Source organism: Mustela erminea, chromosome 14, assembly GCF_009829155.1.
Source record: "Mustela erminea isolate mMusErm1 chromosome 14, mMusErm1.Pri, whole genome shotgun sequence".
Taxonomy (NCBI): domain Eukaryota; kingdom Metazoa; phylum Chordata; class Mammalia; order Carnivora; family Mustelidae; genus Mustela; species Mustela erminea.
Window position 1 is genome coordinate 17856980 of NC_045627.1, and position 24585 is coordinate 17881564.

General features: G+C 41.8%; 1 protein-coding gene and 1 long non-coding RNA gene across 7 annotated transcripts in view; one reads left to right on the forward strand and one right to left on the reverse strand.

The window, feature by feature from the left end:
- RNLS (renalase, FAD dependent amine oxidase) overlaps nt 1-24585 on the forward strand; it is a 263258-nt gene that overhangs the window by 221252 nt on the left and 17421 nt on the right. For 3 of the 6 annotated variants that reach the window (XM_032313446.1, XM_032313440.1, XM_032313443.1), the window contains 2 exons: nt 104-222; nt 10710-10885. In XM_032313446.1, coding sequence (XP_032169337.1) covers nt 104-222; nt 10710-10885 — 295 coding nt within the window. The remainder of the gene's footprint in view (nt 1-103; nt 223-10709; nt 10886-24585) is intronic. The other 3 variants (XM_032313442.1, XM_032313445.1, XM_032313444.1) reach the window with 1 other exon arrangement.
- LOC116573365 overlaps nt 1-24585 on the reverse strand; it is a 374338-nt gene that overhangs the window by 100991 nt on the left and 248762 nt on the right. The gene's annotated exons all lie outside the window — the stretch shown is intronic.

A 24585-nucleotide genomic window follows, 5' to 3' on the forward strand; every position in this document is an offset into this window, starting at 1 on the left:
AAGATGATAGCATAAAAATGAAATAAGTAGACGGAGAACTGTGAGTAAACCCGTTTTTCCCCCTTGCCTGGCCCATTGTCATTTCAGCCATCTCTAATTCCAGAACCTTCCTCTTCAGTTAAAATGAGAAAACCGTGTCAGATGAATAGAGATACTCCCTACACAATCACAGCTGTGGTTACAGTTGGAGGTAATGAAGGTGCCCACGAGCCAGGCTCCCAGGTAGGAGGTGATGAAATGGCCTGTGACATGGGTAGGTGCTCAGAAGAATCTGGGTCTCTGTCGTCTGCCCATAAGAAACAGACCGGGCTTATTAAAGAGCAAATGAAACCTGCAGGTGGTCCCTTGGGATAGTGAGGCCCCTGGGGACCTCAAGGAGCTGGAATTCTGGCAGCTGAGTGCTCTGTTCCTGTTTGGGTTGGCTTTGCTAGGAAGCTGGAGAAGGGGAGAAGACCTCAGAAGGGCACATCTTCCCATCTCAGCCCCCTTCCCCTCCCCGCCCCTCAGCATCCTTCCCTTTCCCTGCTGATCTTTCCTCCTCAGGGTGAGCTGGGGCTGGATTGATTTGTTGGACTTGGGGATGTGCTCGTTTTACTGTCCATGACATTTGCTGCTGGGCTTGGCGCTGTAGGAAAAGGCTAACTTGTAATCAGAGCGTTTATGGCTCCGGGGCAAGGGTTGTCAAGCCACTGCCACTTGGAGCGGGGAGAAGGACACTTGCCACCAGTTTCTACTGCCAGGAGGGTGCAGGGAAGAGAGCCGCACACGGCCACCTGCGTGCCTTGTCTAGTCCGCTGTCCATCATGTTCATCCATCCGTCTGCTGAATTTCACCACCGGGCCACACCTGTTAGCAGGTTCACCAGCGGGTCAGACGGTGGGTCAATCCTGGAAGCCCCCCATGCACGTCCTTCCCGCAGCACTGAGCACCACACTAGACGCCCACTCGCGCGCTCTTTGCATCAGGAACTAAAGACAGGTTTTCACGGTTGCCTCACTGCCCTTGGCCGGCAGCTACGGTATGTGCCACTCCTTCCTTCCCTGGGGGAGGTGGGACCTAGGACTGACCTGACCCTTCTGTCCATCATGATCCCACCCCTCTCCCTTGATCGATCCTGCCCAAAAGGGAAGTTTGTCAGGTAGAAGAGGTCTCTAAGATCTTACATGTGAATAAAGGTGTCCCGGGGAGTTTCAGCTTGCCACCTAATGGAAGAATGTCCATTCTTCCTGTGGTTACATAGGTAAGAAAGCAGAAACTGTCCCAAATTTGGACCAGAAGTGATAGAGGAATATTCTAAGTTATTTTTTCTGCATATCTGATTTTTTAGCACGATATAAGAAATGAGTCTTTCTCCATTGTTTTAAGTTTGTTATCCACTATTTTGGATATCCTAAATCTATTTTAGGATATGTTTCCAGAGATATCTATTTTGATTCACTGACTATCCTTATCCATCAGTATTGGACATTTTTAATTGCTGTGGCTTTAGAGCATATTTAAATATATGGCAAAACAAGTCTTGACTCATTGATTTCTCAAAAAAAATAAATATCCTCATTGCTTTATTTTTCCCTTTAGGGTCATTTTTCTTCAAATTCCAAAAAACTCTTGTGTAATTAATTAATATTTTTTTCTTACTAATTCTTGTGGATATATAGGGAAATCAATTTAACATCAAAATCTTTAAATTTGGGGCACCTGGGTGGCTCAATGGGTTAAAGCCTCTGCCTTCGGCTCAGGTCACGGTCCCAGGGTCCTTGGATCGAGCCCCACATCGGGCTCTCCGCTCAGTAGAGAGCCTGCTTCCTCCTCTCTCTCTGCTTGCCTCTCTGCTTACTTGTGATTTCTGTTTGTCAAATAAATAAATAAATCTTTAAAAAAAATCTTTAAATTTATTTGAAGGCTTTCATGTTGGGTCACTTTTGTTTTCAATTATATGATTTTTCTTTCTTTCTAGTATTACAAATTTTATTTCTATTTTTTATCTTAATGTATTGACCAGAGCAGTGTTATTTACCACCAGTCTTTCTAAGCATCCTTGGTTTATGCTGATTTTACTCTGATAAATATCTGTATCATTTCATTGTAAAGTATGATATAAATCATCAGCTTAAGAAAGATATTCTATCAGGTTTTAAGAAAGTAACTTTTCTCATGTATCTTTTTTCCAATAAATTGATATTAAATGTTAGTGAATGACTTATATATACATATTGAGATTATCATGTTTTTCTTAATTATGCCTCCTAATAGGAAAAAATGTGCCTGTTAATATTAACAGAGAAATAACTTGCAGTATTGTGTATATATTTATATGTATAAATATGATGTGTATGTCTATAATAAACATTATGCTAGCTTGACAATTTCAAACAAACCACAAGTAAAGCAACCAGATCTTGGAACCATTTTTAAAAAATTAATGTATTGACTGTGTTTTCAATTTCTTTTATATATTCTGGTTTATACTGATTTTCTTTATGTTGAGATAACTTTGATAACTTCTGTCTTCCAAGAAAAATCACTCTGTTTCTTCAAAATTTAAAAGTTTCTCAGCACTGGGGACACCTGAGTGGTTCAGTGGGTTATGTGTCCAACTCTTCTTCTTCTTCTTCTTCTTTTTTTTTTTTTTTTTAAATTTTTTATTTTTTATAAACATATGTTTTTATCCCCAGGGGTACAGGTCTGTGAATCACCAGGTTTACACACTTCACAGCACTCACCAAAGCACATACCCTCCCCAATGTCCATAATCCCACCCCCTTCTCCCAAACCCCCTCCCCCCAGCAACCCTCAGTTTGTTTTGTGAGATTAAGAGTCACTTATGGTTTGTCTCCCTCCCAATCCCATCTTGTTTCATTGATTCTTCTCCTACCCACTTAAGCCCCCATGTTGCATCACCACTTCCTCATATCAGGGAGATCATATGATAGTTGTCTTTCTCTGCTTATTTCGCTAAGCATGATACGCTCTAGTTCCATCCATGTTGTCGCAAATGGCAAGATTTCATTTCTTTTGATGGCTGCATAGTATTCCATTGTGTATATATACCACATCTTCTTGATCCATTCATCTGTTGATGGACATCTAGGTTCTTTCCATAGTTTGGCTATTGTGGACATTGCTGCTATAAACATTCGGGTGCACGTGCCCCTTTGGATCACTACGTTTGTATCTTTAGGGTAAATACCCAATAGTGCAATTGCTGGGTCATAGGGCAGTTCTATTTTCAACATTTTGAGGAACCTCCATGCTGTTTTCCAGAGTGGCTGCACCAGCTTGCATTCCCACCAACAGTGTAGGAGGGTTCCCCTTTCTCCGCATCCTCGCCAGCATTTGTCATTTCCTGACTTGTTTATTTTAGCCATTCTGACTGGTGTGAGGTGATATCTCATTGTGGTTTTGATTTGTATTTCCCTGATGCCAAGTGATATGGAGCACTTTTTCATGTGTCTGTTGGCCATCTGGATGTCTTCTTTGCAGAAATGTCTGTTCATGTCCTCTGCCCATTTCTTGATTGGATTATTTGTTCTTTGGGTGTTGAGTTTGCTAAGTTCTTTATAGATTCTGGACACTAGTCCTTTATCTGATATGTCGTTTGCAAATATCTTCTCCCATTCTGTCAGTTGTCTTTTGATTTTGTTAAATTGGACCATTTCCTTACACCACACACAAAAATAGACTCAAAATGGATAAAGGACCTCAATGTGCGAAAGGAATCCATCAAAATCCTTGAGGAGAACACAGACAGCAACCTCTTCGACCTCAGCCGCAGCAATATCTTCCTAGGAACAACGCCAAAGGCAAGGGAAGCAAGGGCAAAAATGAACTATTGGGATTTCTTTTTTTTTTTTTTAAATAAACCTCAGGGTATTTTTTTTTTTAAGATTTTATTTATTTACTTGACAGAGAGAGAGCACAAGCAGCGGGAGCAACAGGCTGAGGGAGAGGGAGAAGCAGGCTCCCCGATGAGCAGGGAGCCCGATGCGGGGCTTGATCTCAGGACCGGATTGGCTGAGATCAGGACCTGAGCCAAAGGCAGATGCTCAACTGTCTCAGCCACCCAGGTGCCCCTAAACATCTGATTCTTGATTTTAGCCCAGGTCATGACCTCAGGTCCATGAGATAGAGCCCGGGTCAGGCTCTGTATCTGCTTGAGATGTTCTTTCTCTCTGTTTCTCTGCCCCTCCCCCTGCTGGTGCTCCCTTTCGCTCGCTATTTCTCTAAAAATAAAAATAAACAACTTCTCTGTATCTGATATATCCTATCTGGCAGAAGAAGGCAATGGAGATGCTTGCCTGTCCTTGAGGGGGGTGGAAAAAACAAGAAATGAAATGTCTCCCCTGAGATGCCAGACCACATAACCACCGTCAGGCAGATTTGATGCAAGAATTCATTCTGCCAGTATATTCCAAAAATCTAGTTAAAGCAGTCAGGGGCAGTATTGCCCCCAAGGCATCTGTCAGAAGCGAAAGTAAATCTCCAAAGGAACACTCTTTAAGCTGAGGCCTCGGAGAATTTCTCAGATGCAGTTGCTAGGAACTTTAGGCTCACAATAGGAAAAAAAAAAAAAAAAGAAATCACAAAATGCACAAGGAAGACACCATCATGAGCATGCAGTGATAGCCACCCCTCACAATGGAAAGGGGACTCAGACTCATAAAGACCACAGATTGGGGAATAACCAAACACACAGTATAACACATTGACCCCATTGAGAGAAATAAAAGAGAAAGAAACAATCCAGATGGATCATGTAGATCTGAAAAACACAACCTTTACAGATGAAGAATCATTTAACATTTAGGTTAAATAGTTACTTATTTAATATTTAATTATTTAAATAATTTAATATTTAAATTTGAAATTCAAGGGAATATCATAAAAAACATAGATGAAGGGAGAAGAGTAAACCGAGAGGTAAATCAGAGGAAATCACATAGAATCTAGCGTGGAGAGTTAGAAATGGAAAATATTAAAAAGAAACCCAAGACACATGAAGACAGAGTCAGAGCGTCTGCTCTATTTCTAATCCAAGTCCCACGAAGATAGAATAGAAAGAACAGGGAAAATTGTTTCCAAAATTCATGACAAAACTGAGTCTCCAGATTGAGAAAACTCAAGGAAGTCAAAGAATGGAAGCAAAAAGAAACATCTCAAGATAGCCAAGTCAAACTGCAGAACCCCAAAGGCAAAGAGAAAACAATAGAAACATCCAGATATAAAAGGAAAATTACCTTCGGAGGATCTGCAGTCCAATGGAGTTGACTTCTTAACAGCATCAGTACAAGCTAACCTATATGAACAGTATCTTTAAAGTGCTGAGAGCAAATATTTTCAATGTATTATATTACATGCCAAGGAAAACTATCTTTCGCAAATGTCAGTGAAATAAAGACATTTTTAGAAAATCAAAAGCCTTCAACAGAATCTCATTAAAGAATTTCAACATGAGATACTTTGGGAAAAGGAAAATAACCCTAGAGACAAGCTGTGAGATCCATGAAGGAAGCTGTGGATAGATAAATACAAACACTGAATTTTTTTTTATAAAAGCTGAATTCGTGAATCCTGGACAAAAACAAACAAGCAGACAAAAAACTTGATAAAACATAAAATCAGAATTTAAGTAGTCAAAGGTTCTTATATGAATCTGGAGAAGGATAAACATATTAACTTTTGACTTTAATTTGGATGCTGAAGTCTGAGGGTAATCCCTAAAAACAGAAACCAAGTATATAATGTCCAAACTAGAAAAGAGGAAAAATGAAATAAGGGGTAAAAGAGGTTTAAACAAAAAGAAGGCAATTTTTAAAAAAAAATTTAAAAAGAAACAAATGTTGGAAGAGTGGAACAAATAAAAAATAGAAAATAAACTTCAAGGCATTTCTAAATGTAAAGATGTTCACAGTGTATTGTTCAAAGGCATCAGGAAATAGTCGGAAACTGGTAACAGCTTCAGTATGAACAAAACGTTGTCAGGATTAAAAGGAGAAACTGGGAATTTTACCATATTCAGGACAGATGTTTAATATATCTCTTTCAGTAATTGATCAGGCAGACAATTCATAAGAACTTAGTTGATTAGAACCACACAGTTGATAAGATTGTCCCAGCGGACTTAACTAAAATTTAATTCAATGACTAAAAAGCACTCAAGCACACAGGCAACACTTAGGAAAACTGACGATGTTTGAAGCCATTCCAGAGATCTTAAAGTATCATCCAGATCACATTCTTTGACTCAACACAATTGAGTCAGGATTTGTTTTAAAAATGGTTTTATTGGGGCATCTGGGTGGCTCAGTCGGTTAAGCGTCCGACTCTTGATTTCAGCTCAGGTCACGGTCTCAGGGTCGTGGGGTTGAGCGTCAGGCTCTGCGCTGTGTGTGGAGCCTGGTTGGGACGCTCTCTCCCTCTGCTCCTGCCCCTCTCCGCCCCTCACGCTTTTGCTCTCTAAAGAGATAAAGTCTTTAAACAAATGTATTTTGTTATAAGTAGCATTGGGTCTTTCAGTGTGCTTAACCTATTAGTGGTTCTTTTTATGATTGATCTGACCGTGGCTCTGAGGCACTAATGTCCTTATTTTAAGATAAATTTCAGTTTTTGTTTGGGGGACAGCAGACAGCTTTGCAAATATCTCCCTGGAGGGCCTTCTTGAGCTTGGTGTTCCATCAGCTGTAGACAGAAATTCTGCCCCACTGCTAACCCTGGGGCTCATGCTGTTGTTATCAACTCTTAGCTCTTTGACCTCATTCAAAACTGTAGACTAATTGCTATCATAACAAATAAAACAAAATAACAAGCGTTGACGAGGAGCAGAGAAATTGGATGCTTTGTACCTTGCTGGTGGGAATGAGGAAATGGGGCCGCTGCTGTGGGAAATCAATACGGTGGTTCCTCAGACATTTAAACATAGCATTACCATATGGTCCAGCCATCCCACACCTGGGCACACACCCAAAAGAAGGGAAAGCAGGGCCTCAAATACATATGGGTGCCCCGTGTTCGTATCAGCCTCATTCAAAATAGCCAGAAGGCGGAAGAACGCATAAATGGATGGACAGATGACTGAGTACGCAAAACGTGGTCCATCCGTACCCTGGAATATTATTCGGTCTTAAAGAGGAAGGGGGTTCAGACACCTGTTGCAACACAGGTGAGCCTTACAGACATCGTGCTAGATGAAATAAACCCATCCTGAAAGGATGTCATATTATTCCGTGTCTATGAGGCACGTCAAGTAGTGGGAATCCGAAAGAGGAACAGAATGGTGGTTGACAGGGGCTGGGGGAACGGGGATGGAGGGGCTCCGTGTTTCCTGGGTGTAGACTTGACGCGGAGAGATTAAAAAGCTCTGGGTACCCACATCCATGATGGTTGTTGGGCGATGTGGGTTAAGTGTACCTAATGCGAAACTACTGCATACTTAAAACAGGTTAAAGTGGTGAATTTTAGATTATGTCTATTTTACCACAATAAACAAATATATAAAAACAGCTGTGTCTATATCCAGGAATAGTCTGCCACGGTTCCTGGGGTGTTGATACAATCATCAGTCTTCAAGCTTTGAGAGAAGCCAACATGGTTTCCCCTTCTGAAGTGACTCCTGCTATGGCATAGAGCCGAAACAAGAGTATGATCTGGGGGTCTGTTGCATTTGGGTAGCACTTCTTGTCTGAAGAAAGGTTTTATGTGTCCTCACCCATTTAAACCTTGTGACAGCCTTATAAGGTACGTAGTAATGTTCCCTTTTAATTGATGTGCGAAGGTGAGGCCTGAGAGATTAAGTTGTCCGAGACCACTGGGCCATTGGGGTGCTCAGGTTCAAGTACTTACCTTCCCACTAAAGCCCCTGATCTCCCAGTGGACAGAAACAGTTTTCGCCTTAACGTGAACTTAACATTTCATATGCCAGAAGTGAAGTGCTGTGCTTATTAAACTGAATAGAGAGAAGTAGAGAAAAGGTAACATTATTACCACCTTCCCAGTGACCCAAGAATACGGACTATAATGACTCGACGCTCTGAACCCTACTCCCTTATTCGTGGCTCTTCCCCGTGCTCTCTTTCCAAACCCGAGTCACGTTTAAACTCCGGTTGGCTGTTTGTATTTTGGGGCTCTAGCTTCTAAAGATGCCCTTTCATTTGGGGGTGTGGAGAGAGGGGGCAGAGGGAGCGTTCCCTTCAAACTCATTGTTTCGGGTTGCATCGATTCAACTTTTAATCTAAATTCTGGAAAATTTTTGTCTGATTCCAATAAAAACAAGAGCCAGGTTTTCTCTCATTGTCATGCAAGAGCGGTTTCATTTTGGGTCTTAAATTTCCTTTTTTACTGTTTTTCTTAGAGTGGATGGCTGATGTAAATGGGAGAAACCTGGCAAGGCACCATCACGGCCCTCAGTCATTTTACAAGTCTCCCCCACTCCCAACCCCCCCCCCCCAGCCCCCATCAAAATGGCTGGGTCAGTGCAACCTTCAGATTCCCAGCACGTGGCTAGCATTCACTTTCCTTGGAAGCCTGCCATCCATAAGCCAGCTCTGAACCCCGACTCTTGTGCTTCCGAAGGTTGACCCAGTAGCTTTCTCTGTCTTTGGGAAGATTTGGTCCCTAATAGAAGGGGGATGGGGCTGACACCCCCTTGCCGGGAGGAAGCCTCCCTGAATCTATTACTTAGGAACCAAAATAACACTCCCTGGGGGGAGATGGGTGACCAGATTTTTTTTTTCTTTAAAGATTTTATTTTGAAGTAATTGCTACACCCAACATGGGGCTTGAATTCAAGGCCCCTGAGGCCAAGAGTTGTACGCTGTGTGGACTGAGCCTGTCCTGTGCCCCCTGGGTGACAAGATTGAAGGGTTTGAACTCCTGGGTCCTCCCCTGTGCGAGGTACCACTAACATCTAGCCTGGCGGGTTTAACACGGAATGTTCAGAGGTGGTCCCTCCGTGTCCTCTTCCACGTTGTTCCAGCCCCTGTGGGGACAGGCTCCTTACACTGTATTTACCGCACGGATTCCAAAGTCAGCTCTCCCACCTCGTGCATATAAAAATATTTGGAAGCCCTCACTTGACTTTAAAATGCTCACAGGATTTGGGGACTCCCCCTTCCCCTGCATTCTGTAAAATTCACAATCCAGGATTCTCTGGGCAGAGAGCAGTGGAAAAAATGAAGCACTTAAAAAAAAAAAAAAAGCACTATCATTCAGGCAAGAGCACGGGACCTTTTCTTTTGTCTATATCGGGAGTATTGCTTCTGTTCTCGTGGCTCCCATTGATGAAGCCCCTGATCGGTGCCAGAAATTGTGCCGAGCTCTCCCCGGCTGTTCATCCCTTAATTCCCACCACAGAACTGTGGGATCGGTACAAAGATTCTGATTTTACAGAAAATGAAACAAAACAAAAACTCTGAAATGGAAAGAAGGTAAGCGGGCCTGTAGCAAGTAAGTGGCTTAATGTTGTGCCACGGAGTACTTTTAGTGTGTAAAATTGTTCAAACACACTTGGCACACCTAGATCGTTGTCTTACCCTCGACAGTCCAAAATGAGAATTTTCAGAATCAGGCTTGCCAGCCCCTGTCAGACCTTACACACTTCAATATTCTCTTCTTTCAGCGAGGGGTGGGGGAGAACCAACTGTCTTATTATGTCATGCATTTTATGTTTTTAAAGATTTATTTATTTATTTGAAAGAGAGAGAGAGATCACAAGTCGGGGGTGGGTAGAGGGAGAAGCACGAGGAGCCTGATACGGGGCTCGATCCCAGGACCCTGGGATCATGACCTGAGCCGAAGGCAGACACTTCACCGGCGGAGCCACCCAGGCGCCCCTATTTCATGCATTTTTAGATCTATGATTGCCTCCCCTCAACTTTCTCTTCTACATGATTTAAAATCATAATAACAGGCAGACTCTTAATGTCCCTGTCAAGACTGTGTTTTGTAATGCCTCAGCCACTTTGCTCTCATCTAAAACTTCATTCGATTTTCTGTATTCCACCAAAGAGTGAAAGAGCCGAAGGTGACGTGCATTATTTGACTTCGTGGAAATGTTGCAAAACAAACACGTAAACTCCATGGCGAACAAAAACGGAAAGTAGTTCGTGGGATGAATGAGGGCGGTTTTACTCTTAGTGCTGCTTCAAAGATAAAGAATATTCGGAAGTCAAGCCCATTTTTAGAGAGAAGCTTGATTTTTTTTTTTTTTTGAACACGGTAAAGATATTTTATTCTGTCACTTATATAATTTCAACAAACTATTTTGCAATGCATTTAACAGACAACGAAGAAGCGTTTACTGAACATCTACGTTGTTCTCCGAATTCAAGGAGAGTATAAGCGATACCTGAGAAACAGCTCCTGCCCTGGGGAACTTATAATTTCGTGGAGGAGAGATGGTGATTTTACCTGAGGCAGAAATGACTAGATGTTCCTTTTCCCCTTCCTTCTGGTTCTTTAGTAGGATCTGAAAATTTGTTCTCTAATATTCATCGTGACTCTGTCCTCCTCTTCAGAGAAGCTTGATTTTGAATTTCAGAGATAGTCTAATTTGGTGGTCAGGGGTTAGAATCGGTTTCCCCCTATTTGTGGTCTATTTATGGACTATTTACGGTCTGCTTATTGTGATTCCTTCTTAACCCTGGTTTGAAAGGCTGACAGACGTTTCCCTCTGACCTGCTTCAAGCCGTGTCTTTGTGTTCCTCTTACACTAGAGTCGTCCGAAGTCGGGCCTTCCCTTGTGGTTCACACCACTGTCCCCTTTGGAGTCACCCACTTGGAGCATGGCACCGAGGATGTGCAGGGGCTCATCTTCCAGCAGCTGGAAGGCGTCTTGCCAGGGCTGCCTCCGCCAGTTGCGACTCAATGCCAGAAGTGGAGACATTCGCAGGTAAGAGAACATGCGTGCGAGGACACAATCATCTTCATCAGTACTCCCTTTTTGTCCTCTCTGTCATTCCGTAGTCCAAGAACGGAACCGTGGGATCCCTGGAGCCATTACTTGTTTGCCCCATGTGTAACCGTAAACTTAACTTCTATGGGTCTTATTAGCCCAGTTATTTCTCAATGAGAGCTGCATACAGTTTTCCCCCGAGGTCATGTTCAAAATCCAGCATCGCAAGACTCACACACCCTGAAAAGCTGGGGTTTCGTATGCAGGCAAGGCAAGTTGTAGATCAAAATGCAGCTGTTTCTCTGGGGTTTTTCTAAGTCAGGACTGTGGTTACATAGAAACCACTTTAACCTCCCAAATTTTCTACAAGAGGTCACATTAACCTTGTAAGTGTATTTTGCTACCACAATTTTCATTTTTATTAAGTTCCCACTTTGGTTTTGACTGCCGCCAGCCAAGCTCCTTGGGGGGACCAAGATGAATACCTGTGTAGTTCAGCTGCTCGAGTTGTTTTTCTGGGTTAGATAAACCTGCTGATCCCTCCACCAGCTCAGATCCAAGCTCTTCACACTAAGTAAATGTTGACTTTTCCGGAAATCTCTGCATATACCAACAGAAGTTTGTGAGTATTTGTAGAAAAAGTCTTTTGATCTGTAAACTCAATTGTAAAGCCATTTGGGGGACAGTGGAGCGCAAGGCAAACGAGAAAAGCAGCAGTGATTTTTCTTTCCCTAAGAGCTCTGAGCCCGTTGGTTAGCTGATTGATCAGGGCTGTTGGGCACCCAACTTGGGAAACCTTTAGGAAAAAGGGTGTTGTGAGAAATTGCAGCAGATTCTGTATATTTTACATGTAGGGCTTTCCAAAATCAGAGGAAATGGTAAATTACTTTCTAAAACACTACGGCGTGCCTGTGTGTTTACCTGTGTCTTCTCAAGTTCAATTATACAGGGAACTTTTGGGGAAAATATTTACTTAAATATATCATGGTCACTTTAGAAGACTTTACTCTTCCCTTTTAAAAGCATTGAAAACCATCTCGATAACAAATGTCTTTAAGTGCTAGTAACTCAATTGTAGGTCGGCTTGAAAAAGAAGACAGGGACATCATCCTGTTGCTATAATTTGAAGCTGGATGTATTACACAGCAAGTCCTTTTGCAATTTGTAAATATTCTTGTGACTTCCACAAAATAATGAGCTGAAAGATGGGTTAAAATCAATTTATCTCTTCAAACATCATGTGTTAATAGAAATAGATAGGCCCTAACCACAAAATGACCCATCCGAAGTTGTGCAATATCACAAAATTTAATAAAAAATATCAGAACACAAACCACATCCAAACCCTAGCCATGATTTTTATTACAATTTGGATGTTCTGTCTTGAAATGAGCCCAGTGCATTTATAATTCTGTTGTCACAAAATCTGCATTGGCTGCAAAGTCTAAAAGGGAGTAAGTTGTTTCATTGGAACTTAGAAGTTTGCATTTTCCAATATTCCTACCCTGCCCATACTACATTGCGCATCATTCTACAGAGCGTAACGTTATTCTTTATGGCAGAGATCTTGCCTACATGGTGAAATAGAAGAAGGTGATGCTAGATAGATAATAGATAGGTCGGTAGATAGGTAGGTAGGTGATAGGTAGATGGACAGTAGGTAGGTAAGTAGATAGATGATAAAGGATAGATAGACAGATGATCTCTTATATCACCTTAAATAAAGGAATAAGGAATGACAGGTCCAAAGACGTAATAGGATTTAACTACTTTTCAGTTATTAATCCCAAAAGAACATCTCGCCAGTGCTTTTCAAAGCTCCATTGTAACCTTTGAAATTTGACATAAATGCTCTATCTTCAACAAGCACACAGATGCACGTGCATGGGTATGGTCTCCTACATGTGTAGACTGAAAGGGAAGATTGTGTAGGAACAGGAACAGAGAAGAAAGAGGAACAGCCCTTTGGTTTTGAACTTCCATTCACCTCTGAGCAGAGGTGCAGTCCCCATACTGGGAAAATCCCATCCGTGTCTTCTTCCAGTCTGGGTCCTACCCTGTGTTCCTTTTCTTTTCCTCCTCTCCCTCTCCTGTTCCACCCCAAAAGGCTCTAATTCTTCACACTCCCACCCCTGTCATCCCCCTCCCCCTGCCTCTCTTTCTGATGAACAAATAATAGAGCTCTTCAAACCCTTATTTTATGACATCCTCAAGAGACCACAGAACTGGAGTCCCCCGCCCCAGGCAGCAGTAGGTGGCGTGGATTCCCCATCCTTTGTCTCCATTCATTTTATTTTTTCTCTTTTTTTTCTCTTCTTTTGCGATCTCTGCACTGTGCAGGGTAGGGGAGAGGAGGAAGAGAGAGAGAGGGAGCATGAGTGCCCATAGTGTGCAGACCAGGAGCTGGGCCCTTCAAACACGGGATCTCATTTAACATTGAAAGTAGCCTGACAAGGTTGCCAGTTTTAACCCAGTCTAGCGATGAGAAAACTGAGCCCTCAAAGCCATGAAATAAATTCCCGAAGGTCCCTTGGCTCAGAGGGACAGAGCCAGTCTTCCCACCCGCTGAGTCCTTCATTCTCCCTCGGGCCTGCCACATCATCTTCGCAGGTGCTGGGGATTAGAATGAAAGTTACAGAACCACAGTGACGGGAGGGGGGAAAGAGTTCTGTAGTTTACTCATTTAGCTACTCATTGACTCAATAAGCATTTAACGAATGCTGGTGGCATGCCTGGGACTCGGCTCCCCCAACCCCAGAGACTATGACTGATTGGCTGACGGCCTTCTCCTGAGACCCTGAGCTGAATTTTTGGTCTTGAGTAAGATAATGGTGTGTTCTTGTGGGCGCTGCTCTGCCAGGAGGAATGAGGCAAATGAAGGAGGAAGGCGCGTGTGAAAGACTCGGGAGCTGCTCTGTGCCTCCTGTTTGGTTTGCCTAAAACACTTGAGTAGGTGGTTCGAACAAACTTAGCCAAGCAATGGCAGGTTTTCATGGTTCTCAGTCCTCCCATGGGCGCTCTTTGCCCTCCAGAATTTAGATGTCCATCCAGTTAGTAGAATGGGATGTCTAAGCCATGATGCGTTGCATGAAGGCTTCTGTGACCGGCGTGATGGGCTAATGCTTTCAGTAAGAGAGTCATCACTGGAGATGTCTTTCCATCTACCTCAACGCCACAGGTGATCAGTTCAACGACCCTAATGCTCACTGATATTTGCTGTGCTTTGCCCCCTGATTTCCGGGCTTCTCGTGATGCCTTGTTCCAACTACTGTGAATGACGAGCTTGTGAGTTGAACTCTGATTTCCCTCCACCTTTCTTGAGTCCCCCAAAATGCCAGTGGTTCTTTCCCCTGCTTTATTTAGCACATTCATGGAGTACTTTCTTTAAAAACGAACCAACCAACAAAAAAAACCTCTCACCACTGAATGTTATTTTCAAATACCAAGGAAATCAGGAGAGGAATTTACGGGGAGGGAAGGAATACGTTGGTGTCTCGGGCAAAATAAATGGATCTGGACTAACTTCTGAAGCTTTTGTAGTACGATTAGAAATCAGGTTTCTTCTGTGGTTACTTTTTTTTTTTTTAACTTGGTCTTTTGCCCTGAGAGGGTATCTTCTCTCTCCCTAGTGGCTGTCTGTTCATATTTTGTAAGAAGAATCACAATCTCTTTAAGGATCTGATAAAAGCTGGGGAGCCCCGGGTGGTGAAGTTAAGCCTCGGACCCGTGATTTCCGCTCAGGTCGTGATCTCTGGGTCGTGAGATGGAGCCTCCAGTCGGCCTCCACACTCAGCCAGGAGTCGGCTCCACAATCTCTCTGCCCCTCCCCCACCCCCACGCGCACGCTTGCTCTCTTTCAAATAAATAAATCTTTAAAAAAAGGAATCTGATAAAAGTTATGAGCATGAAGGTTCTCATCACTTCAAAGTATACATGTATCCGTGACCACAGAAATTTCATACAATTATGAGGATTTATAATCAACCTAAAGTCCTCCCCTGAGTCCTCCTTCTACAGTACTTGCTATAAAGGTTATTCTACTATATCCTGCATAAATCAGGAACTACTCATGGCCCGGTCTTGTGTTGCAGTCAGGGAAACACAATTCCACAACCAAAAGAAATTTAAAATACAGGCATATCATATTTTATTGCACTTGGCTTTATTGCATGTCATAGATGCTGTGGTTTTTTTTTTTTTTTTTTACAAATTTAAGATTTCTGGCAACCCTGGGTCAAGCAAATCTTCCGGCATCATTTTTTCCCTCCAACAAAATGTGCTCACTTCCTGTCTCTGTGTCACCTTCTGATAATTCTCACAATATTTCAAACTTTTTCCTTATTATGATATTTATGATGGTGACCTGTGCTCAGTGATTATGTCTCGCTGAAAGCTCAGACGATGGCGAGCGTTTTGTAACAATAATATATTTCTAAATCGAGGTATGTACATTTTTGAAGACATAGTGCTCCTGCACACTTAATTGACTACAGTATAGTGAAAACATAACTTTTATATGCACGGGAAACCAGAAGAATTTCATTTGACTGGCTTTATTACAATCCTCGCTGTGGTGGTCTGGAACCGAACCCTCAGTATCTCCAAGGTGGGCCTGTAACTCCAATCTTTACAAGCACGTTTTTTGAAACTTTAAAGAAAAGCCAACATTTGTCATCCTCGCCAGCACTTTTGGAAGTCTCTCTTCTCATTCTCTGTGTCTCCCGCTTCTGGAAGCTTCCCCACACCTTCCCTGTGCAGCTTCACCTCTTAATTCCCCGCCACAGTCTCTCTGACCAGCAGCCCTGTTTACATTCTTCACTCTTGACTCGATCCTCTTTCTTTTTTTTCTCTTAAACAAGTAACTCTTTGCCCTTTTTAGTGCAATTCCCCATTCTGGCTTCCTCATTACCTCAGGTGGCATAGTCCTCACCAGGAATAGAAAGAATAAAAGAGAAAAGAAGAAACGTACAACAGCGTACAACCAGAATTTTCCTTAGTTGTTTGGGTTCTGTGGGGGGACAGGTATGCACCCAGAAGAGCCCGAGATCCCCCAGTACTTACACTCTTGCCCCGTGAGATTGATCTCGGGGGTGTCGTGGTGTTCAAGTCATCCCTGGAAGGTCAAATGGCAGTTCATATTTTCATTTTTTTTTCTTTCTTATATGTATTTTTTCCATTATATCGCCCTTGATATCTTGTGTTGTGTGGGTTGGAAATAGAAGGCAGTGACTGATTGTATGAAAATGCCAAAACTATAAACCCCAAGGATTGTCCTCTTGAAAGCGGTCAGTCATCTTATAAACTACACTCTTATTCCAACACGATGGAGCCCGTCTTTCAGAGCCTGGCATGCATTCTTTGTCCTGTCATTGGTTGGATCGGGTCTTTCGAATTTGAGCTTGAATTTGATATTTTAGGAACAAAGCCATTTGGACTTAAATCTTTTGAATAAAATGGATGGTCAGTTTTGACACTTTTCTTAAATGTGACAGATTCAAGCATATGGCCTCCCGGGATAAGTACTCTAAAAAAAATAATAAATAACCATTGTATTTATCAGTTCAAGTACGTTCCTTGTGTTTCTTGCTAGTTCGTGTACATGGTAAAATCATACTGCCACTGGTCCTGTGATTTTTCTCCCATATTTGTGCTTTATAATTTCTGGATTTTCCATGATTTGATTATGCGTGATCTTGGACTCTGGCGTCAGACAGATTTCAGTTCAAAGCCCAGCTCATGGTGGGACTCTGAGCAGGGTAGACGGTGCTCCCAGCTCCAGGGCCCATCTGTAACCAGTAATGACTGAACCTGCCTCCCAGGGTCGTGGCTGGAATGAAATGGGGCAACACGGTGGAAAGCATTTACCACAGACGCCAGGACGAAGCAAGGTCTCAGGATGTATTACTAAATGGGTAACGAGAGGAAGAAGAGAGGACATGGGGTCATTTCCTTGGCGCTTAGCTCGAGTGTCCCCATTACTTGCTTTCTTTTCTTGACTACCTCGCTCTCTCTCTCTCTTTCTTTTAAGATTTTATTTATTTATTTGACACACAGAGAGAGGGAGCACAAGCAGGAGGAGGGAAAGTGGGAGAGACAGAATCAGACTCCCCGCTGAGCAGGGAGCCCAATGTAGGACTCGATCCCAGTACCCTGAGGTCGTAACCTGAGCTAAAGACAGATGCTTAATGACTGAGCCACCCAGGTGCCCCTTGACTACCTCTCTTCATGGCCACTTGCTCTCCTACTTTTTTGTTTTTCTTATTCTCCTTTTAGAGTTGCTCTCTCTCCTCTGTGTTCTCTTCTTCACTTATGCCAATAGCCTTGGACAAGGTATGTTTCTGAAGGACTGATTCAGTGCCAGGTGCTATGACCCTTAGTCACACCATTGGGACTGTTGAATAACAGAGCAAGGTGAGACCAAAGAGGTGTATTTCTGTGGATGCAAGGGACTCTTGTCAGTTTGTTTTTTTTTTTTAAGCTTATACATTTTTCAGCTTCTTGCTGTTTATTCCCTGATCTGCACATTCTTTAGTGTTAGTGTTTGGTACTTAAACACACTTCTGCCATTTGTGCCATGAGTCAGCATTTCCTGGCATGACACTATGGCCATAAAAGCGCTATTGCCTATGGGTCATGAGTTTCTGGTAAAGTATGGTGGGACAAAGAGGCCCTTTGGGATCGGTGCACTCTGGCATGACCCAGTCCCTCAAGAGCAAGGCACATAACAGGTGTCAGCCTGAACCATTCCATTGTGTCATCTCCTACCTCTTTGTCACCAGCTCGTTACTGACAATTGCTTCAGTTTATTATGAGGTGGCCGCACGTGTGTGAGGTCATTGGCTGAGATGTTCTGATCATGGAATTAGGGAGGTACAGTCACAGTTTAATGGAAGTTTCTATGAGCCACTATTTCCTCTTTTCACAAAATTCCGTATTATGCAAACTGTTAAATGTTTCAACACATGGGCATTTAATTAAATCCTTTTTTCTTAAGTACTACTGAGACCGACCTTGCCGTTTATTCCGTATCATGGTTTTTCAGAAGAACTAATTATTTTGAGCGGCATTCGTTGATGGAAAACTTTTTAAGGCAGGCTGTGTCATTTCTCCTGGACAAATGCTCTATCTGTTCATCTGTCGTCCGTGTTATTACTTCAAACTTGGTGACAGGTGTTACCGTATGGGTGTGGACACTCCAAGAGAAGTAGGCCCTCTTCCAGAACTGTTCCATAAAGAGCAAGTCTACTAGATCTATTGAGGGTCGACATCAGTATTATGCTATAAAACTAACAAGAAAGTTCCGCTGCCAAAATCTATCTATGTCCACATTAGAAATTAATAATATATATGTAAGTTTCCATTTCACATGCCTATATTGAGCTCTTACCCTATGCCAGACATTATGTGGGATTTGACAGGCTCAAAGACAGCTCCCTTCCTACAAGGAGCTGGCTGTATAATCAACAAAGCTGACTGAAGAGCAGATAATCATGAGATAGTGTGGTTTGCTGTAAAAAAGTATGTATAATACACTATGTGAACAGGAGAGATCATGAGCAGGGGGGAAGGGCAGAGGGAGAATCAGACTTCCCAGTGAGCAGGGATCCTAATGAAGGACTCAATCCCAGGATCCTGGGATCATGACCTGAGCCGAAGGTAGACGCTTAATCAACTGAGCCACCCAGGTGCCTGAACAGACAGTGTGAGGAGAGTGGTAACACATCACTTCCTAAGAGAAGATGCCGCTAGAAATAAATCCTAAAAAATGAAGCCAGACAAGCAAAGGGAATGATGTTGGAATGATGTTCCAAGAGCAGGTGTACTTTCCCACGGGTGGGAGAGTGCAAGGTGCATTCTTTCTTTTCACCTTCATCTTTGCGCCTTGGTCTAAAGCACCTGTATAAACATGATAGCCCACATGATCATTTTATTATACTATGTGTGTGTATGTATATTCATTATATAGTCTCTCTATATAGTCATTCTCTCTCAAAAATGCCATTTATTTTTTATTTATTTATAAAAATATATTTATTTATTTTAGAGAGAGAGCATGCAGTGCCAGTTGGGGAAGGAGGAGAGGGAGAGGGAGAGAATCTCAGGCAGACTCTTGGCTGCGTGCAGAGCCCTACACAGGGCTCAGTCTCATGACCCGGAGATCATGATCTGAGCCAAAATCAAGAGTCAGATGCTCAACCGACTGAGCCACCCAGGCGCCCTACAAAAAATGCCATTTACTAATCCCCTAGTCTGTGTAGCTCACTGGGCTTTGTACTTAACTCCCCTTCAGCTTGCAAGCACCCTGTGGAGTGTCCACTCCTTCCCCATTGCACAGATGTGGAAGTTGGGAAGTAAAGGCTTAGTACTTTCTGTGAGGTTCTTCCCCCAAGAGGTGGCAAAACTGGAATTCAGCCACAGGTCTGTTGAAAAGCCAGTGCTTTCAAACACCTCACTCTACTGCCAGTAATTGTTTGAATTCTGGCTTTCCCCCAATTATGACACATTCTTCTATCATCGTTCTTTTGCTGCTGTCAGCTAGAAATAACAGTTAACATTTATGCTCTGATTTTAGAAAGCACTTTTCTACTTCTTTTCATTTGCTCCTCACAACAATTCTGACAGATCAGGAAGTAAACATGACTATCTTTGCTTCAAATGAAGAAACTGGGATTAATGTTACAGGTTTTGTCTAATATGACGCAACTAGTAAGTAACAAAATAGAAATTGAAATGTTTCATTTTAGATTCAAAAGTCCACATTTCACATTCTATGCAAAAACTAACTAAATGTGGATCATAGACCATAAAACCTTAGAACTATACAATTTCTATGTGAAAACAGGAGAAGATTTTATGATCTTGAGTTTGGCAAACATTTCTTAGATAAGACACAAAAAGCACAAACAGTAAGAAAATAAATAGATAAACTGGGCTTGATCAAAATTAAAAACAATGTCTTTGAAAGACACTGTTAAGAAAATGAAAGGTTAAGACACAGAATTGGAGAAACCATTTGTAAAAACATATATCTGATGAGACTAGCATCCAGACTATATAAAGACCTGTCACAAATTTGGTAATAAGAAAACAAATGGCCCAATATTTAAAAATGGACAAAAAATTTGGAAGAACAATGTACTAGAGGAGAGGTATGAATTTAACCATGAAGATGTAAGAGATCTACAATGAAAACTGTAAAACATTGCTGAAAGAAATTAAAGAAGACTTAAATACAGGAAAATATACTGTATGCTCATAGATTGGGAGACTTAATTATTGTTTCTTAAGTAAAGTCTGTGCCCAATGTCGGGCTTGAACTCATGACCCTGAAATAAAGAGTCCCGTGCTCTAATAAATGAGCCAGCCATGTCCCCTGGGAGACTTAATTTTAAAATAGCAGTATCACCCAAAGTGACAGACTTATTATAATCACTATTAAATTCCCATTGGCCTTTGCAGAAATGCTGAAATTTATATAGAGTTTCAAGGGACCCCAAATAGCCAAATCAATCTCAAAAAAAGAACAAAGCTGGAGGACTCACACTTCCTGATTTCCAAACTTACTACAAAGCTACCCTACTCCAAATAATGTGGTAATGGCATAAGAATAGACATACAGATTAATGGACTAGAACCAAGATAAACCCACACTTATTGCCAATTAATTTCAAATAAGGTTCCCAAAAACATTCAGTGGGAAACAAGAGTCTTCAACACAAAGTGCTGGGACAACTGGACATCCACACACGAAAGAATGAAGTTGAAACCTTAAGTCACACCCCATGTAAAAACTTACCCCAAATGGATTAAGAACCTAACTCTGCAAGCAAAATCATAAAATCTTAGAAGAAAACATAAGGGAGAATCTTCACAACCTTGTATTTAGAGTGGTTTCTTAGATATTACACCGAAAGCATAAATAACAAAAGAAAAACCAACTAATTCAGACTTCATCAAAATTCACAACTTGGGTACATCAAAGGATTATCAAGAAAGTAAAAAGACAGCCCATAGGATAGGAGAAGATATTTGAGAATCACTTATCTAATAAGAGTCTACAATCCAGAATATGTAAAGAACTCTTACAACTCAACAGCAAAAAATCGAACAGTATAATTTTAAAATGGGTCAAGGACTTGAATAGACATTTCTCCAAAGAAGAGATATGAATGGTCAAGAAACATAGGAAAAGATGCCCAGTGTCCTTAGTCATTAGGGAAATGCAGATGAAAACCACAATGAGAGAACATCTTATAACCACTAAGATGCATGTAATTTAAAAAAAAAGAAAGAAAGAAAGAAAAAAAGAAAGAAAGAAAGAAAAGGAAAAGAACAAATGCTGGTAAGCATGTGGAGAAATTAGGATGTTCCTACCTTGCTGGTGGGCATATAAAATTGTTTGGACATCGTGGAAAACAGTTTGGCAGTTCCTCAATAAGTTATACAGAGAATTGCAAGATAACCAAAATATCCCCCTCCTATATAACCAAAAGAGTTGAAAATGTTCAAACAAAACTGCGTCCACAAATGTTCATAGGAGCCCTATTCACAATAACTAAAGGTGGAGATAGGTCAAATGTCCATCATGGACATGAATGGATAAACAAAATATTGTATATCCATAAGATAGATTATCATTGAAGCATAAAAAATATCAATTATGCCTCAATTAAAAAATCAGTCATTCAGATGCTGGCAAGGATGCAGAGATAGGGGAACCCTCCTACACTTTTGGTGGGAATGCAAGCTGGTGCAACCACTCTGGAAAACAGCATAGAGGTTCCTCAAAAAGTTGAAAATAGAGCTACCCTATGACCCAGCAATTGCACTACTGGGTATTTACCCTAAAGATACAAATGTAGTGATCCGAAGGGGCACTTGCACCCCAATGTTTACAGCAGCAATGTCCACAATAGTCAAACTATGGAAAGATCCTAGATGTCCATTCACAGATGAACGGATAAAGAAGATGTGGTATATATAAATATATACAATGGAATACTATGCAGCCATCAAAAGAAATGAAATCTTGCCATTTGCGACAACATGGATGGAACTAGAGGGTACTATGCTTAGTGAAATAAGTCAATTGGAGAAAGACAACTATCATATGATCTCCCTGATATGAGGAAATGGAGATGCAATGTGGGGGGTTTGGAAGGTAGGAAAAGAACAAATGAAACAAGATGGGATCGGGAGGGAGACAAACCATAAGAGACTCTTAATCTTACAAAACAAACTGAGGGTTACTGGGGGGAGGGAGGTATGGAGAGGGTGGTTGGGTTATGGACATTGGGGAGGGTATGTGCTATGGTGAGAGCTGTGAAGTACATAACCCTAATAATTCACAGACCGTACCCCTGGGACAAATAATACATTATACGTTAATAAAAAAATAAAAAATTAAAATAAAAACCAGTCATTAAGGGGGCACCTGGGTAGTCAATTAAGGGTTGACTCTTGGTTTCAACTCAGGTGATGATCTCGGGGTCCTGGGATTGAGCCCCACATTGGGTCTGCCCCTCCCCCTGCTCTCTCGCTCTCTAAAATAAATAAATAAAATCTTTAAAAAAAAAACAAAACAGTCGTTAGGTGGGAAATATGTCTTCAACATATTTCTAATCAGAGGACCCAGGGGAAATTATGTAGAAATACACGTATTAAACATTTGAAGGACAAAAAAAGAAAAGGCAATGATGTATTGATAAATGCTACAATGTGGATAAACCTTGAAGACATTGTCCTCCGGGCACCTGGGTGGCTCAGCAGGTTAACCTTCTGCCTTCAGTTCTGGTCATGATCTCAGGGTCCTGAGATTGAGCCCCACACTGGGCTCTCTGCTCAGCAGGGAACCTGCTTCCCCCTTCTCTCTTTCTGCCTGCTTCTCTGCTTACTTGTGATCTCTCTCTGTGTCAAATAAATAAATTTAAAGAAAAAAAGAATAAAGAAAACATTGTCCTGAGTGAAAGAAATCAGACACAAAGGCTACATGGTGAATGATTCCACTTACATGAAATCGCTTGGATAGGCCAATGCATAGAGACAGAAACCTGGTAAGTGTTTGCCAGTGGCTACTACTAATGTCTTGTGTATTTTACCACACACACACACACACACACACACACAAAGAGATTAGGTGGCAAGTAAGCACACACAAAAATGCTGACCATCATTGGTCATTAAGGAAATGTAAAGTAAAACTGAAATGAGATTCTATGAGCAACCTACTGGAATGGCTCAGCTCCAAAACACTGAAGGTACCAAGTGCTGGTGAGGATGTAAATGGAATCCTCCCCTCTCGCTGTGGGAATGCAGAATGGCAGCAGCCCCTTTGGAAAACACTTTCACAGTTTCCTACAAAATGAAATACACACTTGCCCTCTGACCCAAGGACCCCACTCTTAGGGATTTACAGGAGAGAAATGAAGACATACATCCATATAAAAACTTATTTGCAAGTGTTAACAGCAACTTTATCAAGAATTGCCCCAAACCCGGAAATAGCCCAAATATTCGTCGCCTGGTACGTGGGCAAAAGGTTTTAACTCCATACATGAAAAGCGAGTCTGTAATAAAATGAAACATTCTGCTACTATCTGCAATACATGAGTGAATCTCAGAAGCTTTATCCGAATGAAAGCAGCCATACACAAAGGCTATCTATCGTATCAGTCTACCTGTATAGCTTCCCGAAACAGGCAAAACTGTAGGGACAGAAAATTGATCAATGGTCACCAGGGGCCATGACTTGGAGAAGGAGATGAACTACAAAGGGGCAGAAGGGAAATTTTCAGGGGGAACAGAAATGTTCTCTATATCATTGTTGTGGTAGTTGACATGACTGTGTACATTGTTAAAATTTATAGAACAGTACACATAAAGGGTGAATTTCACCATATATAATGTATACCTCAATTAAGTTGACTTTTCAAACCACTCATTTTTTTGTCTTCCGTTATTGTTTCTCTGAGGAGCACAAGCATTGACTCTTTTAATCTCACAGCAGTGGAAGTGGAAGGGGGGTTGTTTCTGGAGCTGAAGATCAAAATGGCGGCACTCTTTCCACCAAAATCTCACAGCACAAACAAAAAGCCCGTAGGTTCATTCAGCACAAGTGAGGACCAGAAAGAAATAAGGGTCATGCTTCTGGGTCATCAAGAAAAGGAAGGGAAACAGAGTCTGGGGAGGATGAAGAAGGAATCGAAGGGTGGGGAACTGGGCTGCCCTAAATGGGGGAGAAGTAGTGATTAAGCCCCCTTGAGTAGGTTGGATGACTTTAGCATCATGACTAGACTCACAGATCAAAAGCATTTTTGTCCTCTGTATCCTAGGATCCCGAGTAACTGGATCCTTTGAGAGGCTGTGGCACAACATTTATATTTAAATGAAATGAAAAGGATCCCAGTCTTTAGATCACCTTTTGCCTAAAAAATGGTGCCTCCCCCAACCCCCAGCACCCTCCACAGGCTCGCCGACTGCACATATTTGAAGAGTTAATGCATCAATATACTAAACCTGGCTGAAGGGCAGGACAGTCTCCTGTTAAATTAAAAACTTTAAAGGGGACTGCAATACAACCATTGTTTTGTCTGTTATTACTGCAAGAGCACTAGAGAAAACAGTATCTCATTCTTGATTGTGTGCTTGTGAACAACTCCTCATCGAAATAGACGGCTCCAGTGTTTTCAGGACTCTGA